This window comes from Protopterus annectens, chromosome 13.part0, assembly GCF_019279795.1.
Source record: "Protopterus annectens isolate FY-2018-M chromosome 13.part0, PAN1.0, whole genome shotgun sequence".
NCBI lineage: Eukaryota > Metazoa > Chordata > Ceratodontiformes > Protopteridae > Protopterus > Protopterus annectens.
In genome coordinates, this window is record NC_056747.1 from 322,540,551 (window position 1) to 322,558,130 (window position 17,580).

Here is a 17,580-nt window from a genome sequence, read left to right on the forward strand (position 1 = left end):
AGGTGCCAGTTCATATTGTAGTTCATGTAGTGCACAGCCCGGGATGTCATCTGGTCCCATGGATGCTGTATTCTTGGCTTTAGAGAGTGTACCTGTGTGGCCATTATTACTGGAATTTGGCAATCTTCCGGTATTGAGATGGGCCATTTGGGGGGTGAGGGGGTGAAGTTGGCACTGAATCGATCTGCCAGGATATTGGCAATATCCTTCGGATCGGTATATTTAATGCCATTCTGTTTTAGCTCAGAGCAGATCTGAGCATTGCCATTTAGATTCTTGACATAGTTATAGAATGCTTTGTGGTTGTCTTTGGAATCTTTGGCAATTTTATTTAGCTTTGGAGGATTTTATGAGGCATCTCAGTTTCTTACTGAGGCTGGTAAGGGAGTTTTTTGCATCCTGGGATTTTCCTCTTTTCTGCAAAAGTTTCTTCCTTTTGTTGTAAAGTTTGTTTATGGCAGGGGACCACCATATTGGCTTCCTTTTTTTGGATGAGAGCATTTTGGTTCTATTTGGGATGGCACGATTTATGCATGAGTGGATGTGCTCGTACAGTGCCTTAGTGTAGGATTCAGCAGTTGAACTTTCAGTTCCTGTCTGCATGGGTGTCACGAAGTTTGTCACTTCTGACTTGAGTAGCATGAAGTTGGCTTTGGAGAAGTTTTTTATGGTGGTTTCTTTACTGGGGGGTGAGGGTGGGATGTGGATGTTAAGGGTGATTAGCTTATGGTCAGACCTGACTAATGAGAGGGTGACCATAGGTATGGAGCATTGATTTCCCACATTGGTAATGACCAGGTCTAGGATATTGGAGCCCCTGGTGGGACTATGGATTAGTTGATCCAGGGCATTGGAATTTATGAATTCCAAAAACCGTTGCGCAAAGGTGTTGGGACATGAGTAGTTTTCCCAGTTAATGGCAGGGTAGTTTGATAACCTCAAACAGCAAATTGCCAACCCGCCTACATTAAGATACTATGATGTCCGCAAACCAGTAGCTCTTTCCTGTGATGCTTCAAAGTTCAGTCTTGGTACATTTATTCTTCAAGAGAGCAGACCTGTTGCCCATGCATCTAGAAGTCTTACTCAAACTGAAATGCAGTATGGTCAAACTGAGAAGGAACTTTTGGCAATTGTGTTCACATGTTTGAAGTTCCATGATTATATTTATGGCCGAGCTATCCAGATAGAAACTGACCATCAACCTCTGGTCACTGTTTTAAATAAGCCTATACATTCAGCTCCAGCAAGTCTAACAAAGAATGATGTTCAATTTGCAAAAGTGTCATTTCAAAATGGTCTATACAAAAGGCAAACCTCTTTATCTGGCTGATACCTTATCCAGATTGCCCAGAAATACCACGGAACAGCTTGAGGCAGAGAATTTTGACTTTGATGTCATGGAAATGCATAATTTTTCTACCACAAGATTGATTAGCTAAGCGATCATACAAAGACTGATCCAGTTTTACAAAAGCTCAACCACTTCATTAATGTAATAGCTGTCTGATTCTAAATCCTAATAAAACAATCTCCTACTTTTCACCCCCACTCAAAGATCCACGGCATTATCTCTCTCCATTAAGGCTAATAACGGTACCGTTATCTCTCCAAATGCCCATACAAAACTGTTAGGAGTTATTGTAGACAGTATGATGTGCACATCAACAAAACAATCAAAACCATTAACAGAAAACCGGGCTCACTTTATAGGATAAAGCCATTCCTTACCCCATATGCTAGGACCACCATTGCCCACCCACATCTACTCTCTACACTCTACTGTGCTTCCCCTTTACTTGCCAACCTAAATAAATCTGATCTTAATAAACTGTCAAGCTGCTATAATAACATAGATAGATTTGCAACTGGTCTACCCTATAGAACACATCATTGTATAAATCTAAATTATCTTGGATGGCTAGAGCTACCCAGGCAGATTCAGTATAATCAGCTCATTGTTGCTCACAAAGCACTTAACCAACCAGATAATACACCTGCCCTGAAAAACATCATCTATCCCCACTCCAACTCCAGATCACTCCGGTCATCTAATAGACTATTAGTGCAAACTGTCAAATCCAACACCTCAGCTGGTGACTCCCTGTTCGCAAACTCTGCTGGCAAAATTTGGAATTCCCTTCCTGCTAACATTACCCTGGATACCACCCTATCTCAATTTAAAATAGCTCTCAAGGAGTATTTCAAGTCTCGATGGATATGTTCCTGCTCCAAGCCTGACTAAGTCTTTATGCATACTGGTGTACCTATCCTATGTCTGTAAGTGGTACTCAAATATCTTTGTTAAGCCAGTTTAGAAGATTGTTAGACTGTACAAATTTAACTGTACTATAAAATGTGGTATATTTCCATAAATTTAACTAGACTGTAAAATATGTTATATTTATATTATGTTATGATTACTCCTGTTCTATATGACATTGTAATGATTGTATATGTATACCTTTGGAGCTTTTCTCCCCGGGCCTCCGCTGAAAATGAACATGTATCCAGTTGGACTATCCCAGTCAACAAATGTAAAATAAAATAAGTAAATGTAGGATGATCGTCAAAGGAATCCTGTGTACCGCCAGAAGTACAACGTTATTTTCCATACAGAGATGAGATGCTGATGGAAGATGATATCATTTTAAAAGGTCCAAAAGTTATTGTTCCTACTTCTTTACAAAGTGAATACATTCAGATTTTGCATCATGGCCACCCAGGTTCCAATTCTACCAAAAGAAGGGCAAGAGGACTAGTATTTTGGCCTTCTCTATCATAAGACATTGATAAAATGCTTTCTTCTTGTTCAGTATGCAACAATACTAAACCACATTTGCAAAAAGAGCCACTTCAGCTAAGCCAAATTCCTGAACGACCTTGGTCAACAGTAGCCACTGACATATTTGAGTGGAACAATCAGCATTACTTAGTGTTGGTTGACTCTTATTTGAACTGGTTTGCGATCTATTTGCTACATTACCTAACGTCCAATGCCATTATTACTAAGATGAAACGTCATTTCTCAGTCCATGGTAGTCCACACAAAGTTATTTTTGACAACGGTACCCAGTTTACCAGTCAATTGTTTCAGAGATTTGCAAAAGGGTGGGACTTTATCCATGTTGCTAGTAGTCCTGAATACCCACAGCCTTGCTGAATGTGCAGTATGGAGTGCAGAGAGGTCAATACCGATATCTTCTTGAATTTACTTAATCTCAGAAATATACCACTCACCTGCTTATAGACTTCTATCTAGGCAAGCCAGAGCAACCTTGTCTATGAGTTCTAGTTTGTTGATGCCTAATGCTAAAAACAACAGAGCAATCAAAACCCAACTTTTTAAGAGGCATTCTAAGTCCAGCTATAATAAAATGAGCAGATTTCTTTGTCTGTTAAAAGGAGAGACAGTGAGGATGCAAACGGTGAAAGGCTTTGATCGAATTGGTCAAGTGAGAGGTATATGTGCTGAGCCAAGTGGAATCTGATGGTATAGAATATAGGAGAAACCATAGACATCTTCTTCCTGTATCAGAAACAATATCACAGTGTCGTACCTTTGCTACAGACTCTAGATCTCTGAGCAACCCTGATGATGTTCATACCAAAGAACATGTTTCGGTATCCATTCCCATTCCTGATGATGTTCCAATTGTCCCCAAAGTTTCATTCCTTGAAGACATTCCCCATTGCTAGATCCAATTTTGACTTATGTTACACTAATAAAAACAAAAAACGAACAGATACATTTCACTAACTTAATAAAACAAGTAAAACAGTGCAAAGCTTTTGGGTTTCCCTTTCATCAGTGTATGTTTTATTTGTTTTATAAAATTAGTGAAACGTATCTGCTTGTTTTTTTTATTTTATTGATATGAGTATCGGCCACAGTTTGCTGTAGTTTCTTTTATCTGGTTATTTTATGTTACAAGATCAGGTCATATTTCTAGACCTAGTGTAAAATACACAGCAACCTGGACATGATTGTTTTATGTGTGACCAATTTTGTATGATTACATGTCAGAGAATTAGTTCTGTATAACTGCATGTTAGAAGATCATTTTTGTAAATTGCATATCATTGAATACTGTCATTTTGTAATAAGGACTGTTTCTCAAAGAGGGAGGATGTAGATCAGAGTGTGTGTATATACCTTTAAGAAGCATTTCCAGATGTAGGCATGTGCATATAAATAGTAAGCATGTGTAGGCAGCAGTGCCATTTTTAGAGACCAGCCAGAGTGTTAGCATGTATGAGTGTTGTTGTCAGTTTATAAGTTTGTTACCAAGCCTCATTCTTGATGTTTGTGTGTAATAAAGCTACTTGAACTGAACTCACAACTGTTTGTTTTATCCTGACCGGACGAGCAACACGTGGCTACTTACACCAAGGCACTGGTGCCTTCTATGGCTGATTGCATTAATCTGCTAGTACAAGTCATGGCTGTTTGCAGCAAACAACTGGTACAGTCCAAGGCCTCTTCGTGTCATATCTTCTTGCACCAAGTCACTGGTGCCTTCTATGGCTGATTGCATTAATCTGCTAGTACAAGTCATGGCTGTTTGCAGCAAACAACTGGTACAGTCCAAGGCCTCTTCATGTCATATCTTCTTGCACCAAGTCACTGGTGCCTTCTATGGCTGATTGCATTAATCTGCTAGTACAAGTCATGGCTGTTTGCAGCAAACTGGTACAGTCCAAGGCCTCTTCATGTCATATCTTCTTGCACCAAGTCACTGGTGACTCTTTTCATTTGCACCAAAGTGCTGTTGTTTTCCATGCTTGCATGTATCTAGCCATTCATGTACTTCACTTACATGGGCATTTGAAATACTGCAAGCCAAACTAGAAAGAGATGTGTCTAACTTGCATCTGTCAGTATTCAAAACTGAGAGCCCTGGATATCAGTAGGAAATACTCGAATGCTGTGTGTGTAATGTTCAGTACAATTGATTTTTTGGTTTTCTCCACTGAAAAATTATCTCAAGCTAATACATATGCTCCTCTTTGTGCAATGCAGTCTTTTAGGTGAATGGTTGGCAAGCCAATGCGTTGTTCTCCAAGTTAATGGTGCATACATTTGTATCCTGGATTGCAAGCCAGACTATTGCAGGGCACAAACACACTTGCAACCAGGAGTACTTTGAACACTACAGTTCATTTACTGGCATCATTCTGGGATGAGAGGACACCAGATCCCCTGACAAAAAGTAATCTAAATACATAGAGGCCATTCAGATTCCTTCCAAAAGTATACCAGCTAGGAACCAAACTAGAGAACTATGAACTGTGAATCAGCACTGATACAATTGCATACATATATATTACACATACATACATGGATAGAAAGGTAATGAAATAGATACTGCATATCTCAAAATCTGCAGGCGGTGGTCTGTCATGCTAGCCACTGCAATGCACTAAGTAAACCAGGCTGGATTGTCCTTAACCACATCATGCAGTGACATCAGCTGATCATCCCTACACAAACTAATCCATAACAGCATATGCCATGACCCAGCCAGGATGGTAGCCTGGGAGACGTCTACCAGATAGTTTGTCTTCCCATTAGTAACAATTGAATGTACCCCCCCCAATTAAACCCTAAATTAGTAGACCATTACCCTAATCACTTTCTTGTAAGCAACTGGAGCAATCTTCCTTTATCAGCTAAGGTTGTCAGCAATTGCCAAAAAAAAAAAAAAAAGAGAGAAATCACAAATGATCAGATGTATTTATCTTAAGTCAGCAGTATGTCCAAATTGCTGAAGCAGTGATAACTATTAACAACATTATCACGTTGGGCAAATGACTACAGTAAAATCTTGTTGGTCCCCTGAACAAGTGTCTTACACACCGATGTATGCACTAGGTTGGACAGATTGTCTTAATAAACTATATTGCTAGTCAAATAGAATGTTTTTCCTTGCGTCACTAAACTTTATACTTTTCTTTACTATTATACACTGAAATATATCCAACAAAGCAGGATGAATGCATGTAATGTACCCTGAGGCGGCCTGATATTACACAAACTGTTTTCTTCTTATTGCTGTACTTGTATTGGTGTCGCCTTACATAATAAAATCCCTGTATTCTTTTGTTCTCAAGTATTTATTTTTTTATGCTATGGAAGCTTTTTCTCAAGTTCCAGTGTGAAAATGGGCCCGGTAAGACCAGTCCTGTAAACCGTAAACAATGGAATGAATAATTGAATAAAATATACATATGTGCTACACATGTGATTGTGAGTGTATGTGTGTGTGTATTTTATTCACTTATTTGTTTAAAAACTCTACATTTTCTGCTTGACAGAACACATTTTTAGGTCAGGTCTGGAGGAAAAGTTCCAAATATAGATGAAAATAAAAAAGTAAAATAGTCCACAAACATGGCATGCATAAGAGTCATGAATATTACCTCATGTGTTCCATACCTGTAGCAAGTATAAATAGGAAAGAAAACGAACCGTTTCTTTTTGACGTTAGAAGCACTCATATTAAAGTAATGATTACAAAATTGCTGGCTACATCTAGTTTTGAACCCAATGTCATTTAAAGACGAGGAATCAAGAGAACATTCAAGATGAGAGACAGAAGAAAACAAAGGAATGAGATAAGAAAAGGAGGAAGAAAAGATGAGGAAATGACAGTAAAGAAAGAAGAAAAGGGAGGAGAGGTAATGGGCAGACAAATGACAGGGGGAGCAAGAGAGAGTGAGATGGAGTGACTGAGACAGAGTAATGAGTTAACTGAGAGAGAATAGAGAAATAAATCCAGATTCATTACAGCAGACACTGCAGCACTATAGTACTACGCAGCAGAGCCAGAAGTGCAGATGAGGGATGGGCATTAAATTATAGACAAAGCTTAACAGAAGCCACACACGTGTGTGTGTTTTTTCTGGCATATATATATTGTGGTACATTGTTTCCCAACAGTTTCAGTGATGCAGGGAGCTGCAGTACTAGGGCATGCTGGGTGCACGATCATACACCCATGCCGTAAGTGAAGGAGACTACATCTGCCTTTTTATTAAAGGCAGGGCTACAGACAAGACTCACACATCATTTTTCCTTTCATAGAGAAGTTGTGTGGCCAGATTAGGGACTCTTGGGGACTATCAGCAAGAAAATTGGCTGGAAGAAACTTTGCGGCAATGGGAAGCCACTTATGGATATATTTGGAACATTACCAGAGCATTGGTTGTGGAAAACATGGAAATTACTGCGGATAAACTGATGTTCACAAAGAAAATAGAAAATAATCTTAGCCTAATTGAAGCTGAGAAAGATGACATTTTTTTTATTTTTCAATAATTTAGCTAAAGCAGAAGCATGCTGGTTTAAATCATGCATTAAACTGAAGTACTGTGTCCAGTGTATATGCGTATACATTACATACAACACTGGTGGTTTTGTGCCAAGCATTGGCCTAAAATATAGTAAACTGCAATATTTATTCAGGCAACACTGCCTGCAAGTGTTAATCCCTAATAAGTTTCCTCACTTATAAAACTGCTGTTCTGTGTGTTACACCCCCCCCCCATATGCACAGAGAGAGAGAGAGAAAGAAAACTGAAGGTGCACTTGCTGAGAAAATGTTACCTGTATGGCAAACTGTGAGTGACTACGGTGTGACTGTATGGAGAAGATTTCGAGTTACTGTAAGTCTAACAAGAATAAAGTTCAGAACTGTGTATTCTAAAGAAGTGTGTGTACTGAAATGAGGGTTGGGTAACAACCATCTCAAAGAAGCATTGTTGAAAAAATTATAACTGATGGTTAAACAAGGTTTTACTGTTTGGCACGCCCAAGTAGAATCCAGAGACACGGATGCTGGACTGTAAGAGATAGAGTATTGGAACATGGAGATTGTCCCAGACATTGTTTTACCATTAAAAAGATAGATGATAAATTTAAATTATTTTGTTCAATGTGAAAAATATCAGTTTGTGACATAAATGGTATTTTTTGTGCCATCTGATAGGAGGGGTGGAAATGGGAGGTTTGGATTGGTACATTAGTTAAGTGCTTTTTTAGTGATTTGTGACTTTTATCTTTTTCTTTGATTTGGGTGGCCATGGTGGTGCAGTGGTTAGCATTGTCGCCTCACAGCAAGAGGTTCTCCAGTTTGATCCTCGGCTGGGGTGCCTTCTTTGCGGAGTCTGCATGTCCTCCCTGTGGTCACGTGGGTTTCCTCCCACATCCCAAAGACATGCTGCAGGTGGATTGGACACTCTAAATTGGCCCTAGGTGTGTGTGTGTGTGTCTTCTGTGGAAAGTTGTGCGCTGGGCTGGCAACTTGACACTGTAAAACTCCACTGCCAATCATGAGCAGACAGGTGATCCGCTGTGATTTGAAAATGAATTACTCAAGACACAACTCCAAAAAGACTGAAAACAAAGTCAAGAATTGTAAACAGACTTGTGCTAATAATAATGATGATAATGAAATGAACAAGCATGTAAAACAAAACAAACCTGAAGGTTTAAAATCTAAAAGCAAAGTATTATAAAGTGCAAGGTGAAAATGAATTACTAAAAGCACAACACCACAAGTCCAGTTTATACAACAGCAGAAACCTGAAATTTTAAAAGATAGTACAGATTTTGAGCTGATCAGTGGGGTCCTCAAAAAGACTATATGCAAAGGCATACAGCAATGCAGTAACAATGATTTAAATCATCACATCCATGTGCTAAAACACAAATGGCAAGAAAGAGAAAGCTTTATTAATACACTGTATGAAGTAAAGAAAAAGTTGAGTCCCAAACATGAATGAACAGTGTGATTCTATTCTTGAGCTGATTACTAAGTGTAAAAATCTGGAGGATGAATATAAATTCCAAAGCAAATCCTTAGAGGAAGTTAGCAGTTAATTAAAATAATGTCTTTTAACCCTTTCTTCTTACATTGATCCAGTGCAAGAATGTCATACTGCTGTAATTGATGTAAGAACATGTGAAAGAAAATTGTTCCTTCAAACAGAAGGAACATGCACTGACTTTGTGAAGCTGAGAGAGATGACTAATACAGAGGACATGAGGGACACTCCGTCGCAAAGGCATAGAAAGCACTGAATAGAATGGTCCTGAAGACCGTCAAGCATATTTTGTGAGATAACAGAACAAACATTTGCAAAATCTGAAGCTTTAGAAACAAACCAGTGTCCAACTAGAATTGTACCAGCTGAGTATAGTCATTAGTTTAAACCAACAGACTCTGTACTTACATCTGATGTGAAAGAAAATTCAGTGCCAGAACCAAACTGAAAGAGAGAGTTCAAGCAATTGAAACCGAAAGATACACCCTTTGGTACAAAACAGGTGAAAACAATCAGTGCTTCTGCCTTGTGTGGTGTCACAGAAAAAATACAATATGACAACACTGAGGAGTTTGTTATGCTGTAAAGATAAGGGTCTAGAGGTCTGTATCATAGACAAAGCCGAGGTCAGTGTTCTGTACTTGCTGGAAAGAACAGTAAACAAACTGGTCTTCCAGTAAAACATGTCTGTCAAGAGATGCTATGCCTATTTCCAGTTTAGAAATGCTGTTAAGGTTAGAACTAGCGGAGAGCAAGGAAGGAGAACCTTTTACCGCTGAGGTGAAAGCCAGATGAGCTGGAACCTGGGTTACCCACAGTGCTCATATCCAGTACCTGGCTTACCCACAGTGCTCATCTGCAGAACCTGACTTACCCACAGAGCTCATCTCCAAAGTTCTGAGCTGCAAGTGGGTGTCGTGTGGTATAGTGACCTCAAGAGACTGCTATGGGGATTGTGCAACTGCACTGTCAGGACATGCAACCCCAAAAGAAAACAAAAAATGCCAGTACTTAATGTTTTTGGTATCAAAATTAACTTTTTTCTTTTCCCCAAATAATGGAAGCTATGGATGCTAATATTAGGTAGCTGAGGGTAGTGTGTGTGTGTGTGTGTGTGTGTGTGTGTGTGTGTGTGTGTGTGTGTGTGTGTGTGTGTGTGTGTGTGTGTGTGTATAACAGCTTGCCCATACACAAAGCATCAACTTTCTGAATTTGTAGCAGAAGATTAGTATGTTACTTTCTGGTATTCCTATTTATCAAATATACATTTGCTGACTCTACACATCTAAAGCTGTCAAAACAAACTTGCACACTGAGAAGCCATATTCATCAGTTGCTACTTCTGTAACACAGACGTTGGTGGATAAGGGGAAGAAGGACATTGTGTTAGACAGAAGCTGGTGAGTATCACACTGCCCTCTTAGGAATGCTGACCTTGAAGTTAGAATGTAAAAGCAGAGGCTATGTGACATGTTCACACAAATGAGATTGCAGAGGATAAAATAGATCTGATTCTCTGTGAGTATGTCTGCTAGACACACTTTTAAATGCTGAAATTTCCTCCATTTACAGCAAACTATATCATGCCTTCCAGTTAATTTAAGTTTAGTTCCTTTTCAGATTTTCATGTGATAACTTTCTTCTGGGTACTACAAGTAGTTACAGTTACAGTTGCTATGGCATTCATTTTTCCCAGCTCCCACTCACCTTGCACTCAGATACAAATCACAGACACACACACACACACGCCATTTAACCTGCAGTGGAAGAAGGCAGTCCATCTTTACTGTTTTGGAGCAATTAGCGAAATAAGTACATCTCTCTTTTTAGTTTACAGTCATCCAACACTTTGTAAACGTTGTCCCTTATACCCTAATATGTTTATGCATTAAGTAGTAAGGGCTAATGGGAAAAAGTGTTTGGGAACCTTTTTGTATTACTCTAACTATATATTATGTACAAATGTATAATGTCTTATATATTACTGTGTACATGTAATGCTTTAGCATTTGCATAGAATGCGCCAATGTGACAGTAGGATGTATTGTTTTTAACTTGATACGTAGTGAGTTTTTCTCCTTAGGCCTCCACTGAAAAGGGGCCTTGTATCCAGCTGGACTTTTTGGGTAAACAAAACAAAATAAAAAGTAAAATAAAATAAAAAATTAGGAAATGGTCCATAATTCAGTTAATGCTAGACTTTTCTATACATTGTTTATGTTGTGCAAGGTATTTTCTGAGTTCTCATATGGTGTACATAGTCTCTTAAAGTCTTTTTACTACTATGACCTTCTCCATTTGCATGTGCTTCCTAACCCTTAAGGCATAGTACCCAATAGACTGCACAGATCCCAGTAGTGTGTCTAAATCTTTTTGAAGAAAGGTCCAATAGTGGATAAAAAGCTTTTTTTCCCTGAGAATTAATGATACACATACCCTGCAACTGCATACATATCACAGCTGCATTTATAAATCCTCAAAATGAGAATGACATCTGTGAATGCACATACAAAAGTTTTATGGGTTTCTATGTACACTGTTGCAAGGTAGAAGAAAAGAAAGTATCCTAGTCCACTTCTTGGATGATATAAGGCAGTCCACATTCGTGTCCACATGAGCTATAATTTGTCAAGATGATAGGAGGCCCCATATGCCATCTCGCAGTACATCAACACAACAGGCCTGTCTTCTAGCTACAGAGGAGCAGACTAAAAGATACAGGCTGTGCAGTAGATTCTCTGCAGCAAGGTTAGTGTTCCAAGTGAACAGTGTGTGTGTGTGTGTGTGTGTGTGTGTGTGTGTGTGTACGTGACTGTGTGCGCCTGTGTGTTTGAAAAGGTTTGGAGACAACAGCCTACCTGTATATTGTATGGCAATTATAAAACACAAAAACACATTCAGCAGGTTATATACTGGACTTGTATTCCCCTCACCTGTCACTGCAACTTTTCTGAATGTCAGGGAACAAAGGCAGACACATTGAGTCATACCTAGGATGTCTCTCTGAATAGTAGCTTTAATGTCCACTGGATGCTGAATAGAAGCAACGTGCTTCACTTCTTTCTACATTTCTGGATGTCCACATGGCTCTTGCATGACCGCATTTCAGTGGTGACAATCTTTCCTCTTAGGGATGGCAAGATGGTGATGTTCTATGAAACTGTTTAAATGGCTACTGCAAATAACTATTTTTTTTAAATACACTCTTAATGAAGGACATATATTACTGTGCTAAATTTCATAAACAAAACATTTTGCAAACACTTGACAGGGTCTATCATCACATATGAACTTTTTCTTAAGTTTTTGTGCAAAATGCTGTCTTATACCGGCTATCCTATAAGTAACCCTGCCAATTACTGTCCTTATACATTTCACAAGTGTTTAACATTGCTAATGTCTTAGCAATTATTTAAACAATTCTCTATCACCCATGTGGTTTCTACACATTCCCTGCACAAGACTTTTGGCATCACACAAGAAGAAGCGCATAATGTGTAACACTGGCAAGCCATACAGTTTTTGCAGGAATTCCTAGTAACATATCAGTGTTCAACCATTAAGCATGACACTGATGCTGTCTGGGTGTTTGCTGTGCAATTGTACAGCCCTGTATTCAAAACAAACCACAAACTTGTAGGTCTGCATGCCAAATATAAATTATACAGCTCCAAAGACAAGTTTATATAAATTTTTAGTTTTTCCATGCTTTACCTGTCAGGGTGCTGGGATTCCTCTTTGCAGATCTCTGCAGAAAAGTAGCTGTGTAGGAGGCATAGGATCACGCAACTCAGGTTCAGCGTCAGGGAAAGAGCTGTGAGCACAGTAGAAACGGGCAGCAGTACTTGGCTAACCTGCACCGAGAACCCTGAAGGCAAGGCCTTAGCAGCTGTGTCCGAGGTCACTGTTGCACACTGGTTGGACTGGATTTGGACTATAAGCAAGACTGACAGTACTGACATGACAGCTGAAAGCACCCCTAATAGCAGCAGGACTGTCAGTGTGCGCAGTGTGTAGCCCGTCGGCATGTCTTCTCTGCTCTTGGTGTACCCAACAACTTTTTTTCTTAAAACAAGAAACAAAATTTATTTTGTAACTTTTCCACTCTTGAATGCAGTCACTTCATCCACTCACATTGGAAACTGTTGCTGTAGCTTGGTGACTTGAATAATCAGTTAATTGCTGACCATTTAAAAGTGTTCCATTAGTTTTGCATGGCTAAACAAGGAGGCCAAAAAGGTGGCAATAAAATTCCAACTCTGCATAATTTGCTAGTGAGTGAGGAGCCGTGCTGCTGCAGCTGACACTGATGCGGTTAAAATGTGAGATACGGCTGTTGGTATTTGGAGACAGCTTGCCACTAAGCATTCACTCTGCAGGAAAAAATGATTAAATGCAATTGCACCCATGTAACTTTTCCAGCAAGGGTTAGTTAAAACTGTATTCAGTGCTACAGATTCAAGTTTCCTAGCTTTGTTCTTTTTTTTTCCAGATTTGAATACAAACTTTTCATCCAAAGTAGCTCAAGAATGAGAATTTAGACCATAGATATCAGATGACTATGGTTACTTGGAGAAGAAATGCTCATAACATACATATATATATATATGTATATATTTCATCCATTTGACTTGTTTCTTAAATGGTGTAGAAATAATAAAAACATGATAATGTCCTTTTGTTATTATATTTGAAATCTTTCAAATCGTTGATCCGACACATATATGCAGTTTGCAGTTAGGAAAGAATAGTTTACATACAGATCTCTTCATACGACATAGTTACTCATATTAATTAAAAATGTGCTGTTTTGCACATTTGCCAAGTAAGGTGGTGGAGATGGCAAAAAAAAAAAAAAAAAAAAAAGACAGACTTTAGAAGCGAAAGGGTGAGAAATAATTCCTTTACCTCTTCTGTGACTTCACGCATAGGGTCCTGGGAGTTTTTGGAGTTTCGGTACTTCTATACTTCCTTTGTTCTGAGGTTCCTTTTTTTTTTTTTTTTTTTAAGTAATGTGTGACCCAGAAACACAGGAACCAGTCGATAATTATATTAGTTGCTGGCAATGGATGGCCTCAAGGCTTCACTTGCTGTGTTTCACTCTCTCCTGTTTAAGTCTTTCTTCTGGACTTCTTTCTAATTCCTTAAGCATTAGTTTCCTCCCATATCACCATGGCAACAGCTACTCTCCACTGTGGGAACCAGAGGCCAGTTACACAAAAAAAGGTCTTGTATTGTCCAGAGACCAATCTTAAGACCACCAGACTGCTGTCTGTGGTGAAGTGTTTCACTTTAAAAGGGGGCACAAAGGAGAAGTAAAAACATCTTGGGCTTCCACCAGATTTAGTTCTATGCAGATAAAAAGAATAGCTGCCTGTTAATAGAATCTATGAGAAATCTACATGGCTTTAGAACTAGAGATGTTTTGTTAATGTAAATAACTAGTTGAAAAGGTTATGTTTAGCAGACATCTACTGGACTGGTTAAGGAGTTCTAAACTGTCATCCAATTAGGGAGCACTCAGTTGTGACAAACTTCAAGTTCAGACTTCACACAGTCTCCTTTTCAGCACGTTCATATGTATAGTGACAGTTTGCATGCATAATAAGGATGGTAAAGGGCAAGTTTCTGTATTTTATTTCTCTCTACCTTGTGCCACATAGCATGCTTTGAGCATAATCTAATTTAGAACCACTTCACTTTCTTTTGTAATTGTTGCCATACTTATTTACAACAAGGTCCTTGTTGTATTGTTTTATTTTTATTTTGTTAAAAACAGATACCATTTACATTTTTGAATGCAGTTTCATTGTACCATTAGAGTGTTTTTTTTATTCACAGCATTTCATATTCCTGCTTAAGTTTTTCATAGTCCAGAGCCCATTTATCACCTATACCATTTTTGGGTTCAGGCCTTCGTTAGCTTCTATCCCAGATCCACCAGGCCAACTCAGTCTGCTGCTGAATTGTAGTGATGTACCCCTTAGACTTCCCATACTCCAGCAGCAAGTTCTCTCCCTGTTCAGGTACTTTAGCTTTCCTACCTTTGGGAAGAAACATGTGGATGTGGGCGGGGGTAGTATGTCTGCTTTAGGGAGGTGTCAAAAGGGACAAGTTACTGAAAATGGGATGGACAATATCCATCCATTTTCTCATTGCCACAATAATCCACAGTGTTCACCACATAGCCGGCCTTAGGCATAGGCCAACTAGGCGGCTGCCTAGGGTGCTGCTGTAGCAGGGGTTCTTTTCCAGTATTTATTTGGTGTAGGTAGACCAGGATGGGTGCACCGGGTGGTGGTGGGGGTTTCATGGAGCCCTTTTGCCTAGGGAACCCGTTGACCTAAGGCCGCTCCTGGTTCACCAGTCCCATAACCATAAACATATTCACTTCTTTTTTTTATTTTGTTGTGTTTCTGAGCAGGTAGGTGGACTGGACCACTTGGGCCCCATTTCAACACAGTCTGCTTGCAGTTAGAATTAAAAGGAAAGTGAGAAACAAACAAAAGGCTCCTGGCATTTCACTTTAAAAATAACCAGTGCAGTATAGTCAAGGTGTCAGACTGCTGCGCATCATTCACTTACCAGTTTTTCTCCTCCACAGCTCATCAGTAGTGCATAGAAGATGCTTTACATGTAAAATCACAAAACTAAAGAACATTTAAACAAACATATACATTTCATTGGAATTTACATCCCACCCGGTGACAATACCCATACATTAGAAAAAATATTTAAGCTGGTCTGAAAAATCTCTGCCCCATGAAACAGTTATCATGGGTGATTTTAACATTGACTGGACATCATGCAATTCCCACAATCTCTCTAAACACATTAATCTGTACCGCTTCACCCAGCTCATACAGACCCCCACCCCCACCGGGATTAATAAATCATCCAATAAACATTCCATACTCGACTGGATCTTAACAAAGCAAACAACTCCCTTCACCCAGGCTGTCATCTAGACTGCTTCAGTGACCATCTTCCGACCTACTTAATCAGGCAAAGGACTAACTCAAAGAAACAATTTACCAACAAATAAGGAACAAAAAGCAATTTAACCCCATTAATTTCACGAACTCCATAAAGCACTGCAACTGGCTGCCACTTGAACATCTTCCCCTGAAAGATGCTATCCATCACTTTAACAATACCTTCCCTACTATCTTAAACTCACAAGCTCCTACCAGGACCATAAGAGTAAATTCGAGCAATGCCCCATGACTCAAAAAAGAAACTAGATCATTGCTAATAACAAGAGACAAAGCCTGGGATAAATGATATAAAACTAAATGCAGTGTTTCAAAACAAAATTACCATGAACTTAGAAACAAAGCAAAGAAACAAATTAAGACAAAAATAAACTACTACACTGATATTCAAACCAAATACCAAAATAACCCACAAAAATTCTGGTCAGCAATAAACAACCTACTCCAGCCAGGAAAAACTAGCACCAGCCAACCTACCACTGCTAATAATGGAGAGAATATTGCTACCCAATTCAATAAATACTTTGCCAAAGCTATATTAGCCCTCTTTAACAGTCACCCTTAACAGTCACCCTCCCCAACTCCAGCTACTCCTAGTCTACAAGCAGGCAATAATTCCTTCTCCCTTCAACCTGTTTCAAATGTAACAGTAAAAAAATAGCTTAAGAAATTAAAGCCTGCTACCCAAGCTGTAGACACTCTACCAGCTGACTTTCTGAAACTAGCAGCAGAAGCAGTGGCTTACCCAGTGTCAATACTTATTAACAAATCCATATTAGAACACCAAGTCCCAACCATTTGTAAGACTTCCCACATAGTTCCACTTCACAACGGAGGCAGCTCTACAGAGCTAGCTGACTACCGCCCAATTGCTGTCTTATCCCATCTGTCTAAAATACTTGAAAGAATTGTACACACACGCACACACACATTATAGAATACCTACAATCAAACAATCTACTATCCCACACACAGCACGGTTTCCGTCCACACCACAGTACCACTACTGCCGCCTTATTTTTCACCAACACAGTAAACCATCATAGAAGCTGTCACAAATATGTATCCTCCATATTCTTAGACCTATCTAAAGCATTTGACATGGTTTCACACAACAAACTCCTAACCACACTTTCAGAGCTAAATTTTCTCAACCTACTATTGCCTTTTTCCAAAACTACCTTACTGGAAGGCAGCAAGCCTTTGCCATTAGCAATGAAGTCTATCACCCCTTTTTCCTGTGACCCTAGGTGTTCCTCAAGGCTCCATATTAGGTCCCCTACTTTTCTCAGTATTTACAAATAACCTCCATAGCTCAGCTCCACAAGCGTCTGTCATTCAATATGCAGATGACTCCACAGTTGCCCCTACCATTCAAGAACTACAATCATTTACACAAGAGTCCTTTCTAACAGTAGAAACCTGGCTAACAAACTCCCACCTTACCCTGAACGCCAAGAAAACCAAACTTATGCTGTTCCACCCCACTAAAACTTCTGCATCCCTCCCATCTTTAATATTATATCAAAAAACACCACCATCACCACACCCACTGATCACACTAAGCTACTGGGGGTTGAAATAGATAACTTGAGATTTGACATCCACATATCTCAAACAATAAAAAGTACACAAAAAGCTAGGTGCACTATACAGGAACAAACTCTACTTCGCAAAAAGACCACAAAAGCCACTATAGCTCAAACCCATTTAATCTCAACTCTACTGTACGCAGCACCCATACTTACCAATGTAA

The 17,580-nt window shown here is 39.2% G+C and overlaps 1 protein-coding gene across 1 annotated transcript in view; it reads right to left on the reverse strand.

Annotated features, from left to right (window-relative positions):
- The window catches only part of TMEM221 (transmembrane protein 221), a 128,130-nt gene extending 114,039 nt beyond the window's left edge, over positions 1–14,091 (reverse strand). Inside the window, exon 1 of the mRNA XM_044053910.1 lies at positions 12,544–14,091. Within this exon, the coding sequence (XP_043909845.1) occupies positions 12,544–12,857 (314 nt within the window). The 5' untranslated portion in view covers positions 12,858–14,091. The remainder of the gene's footprint in view (positions 1–12,543) is intronic.
- Between the last annotated feature and the right edge of the window lie 3,489 nt (positions 14,092–17,580).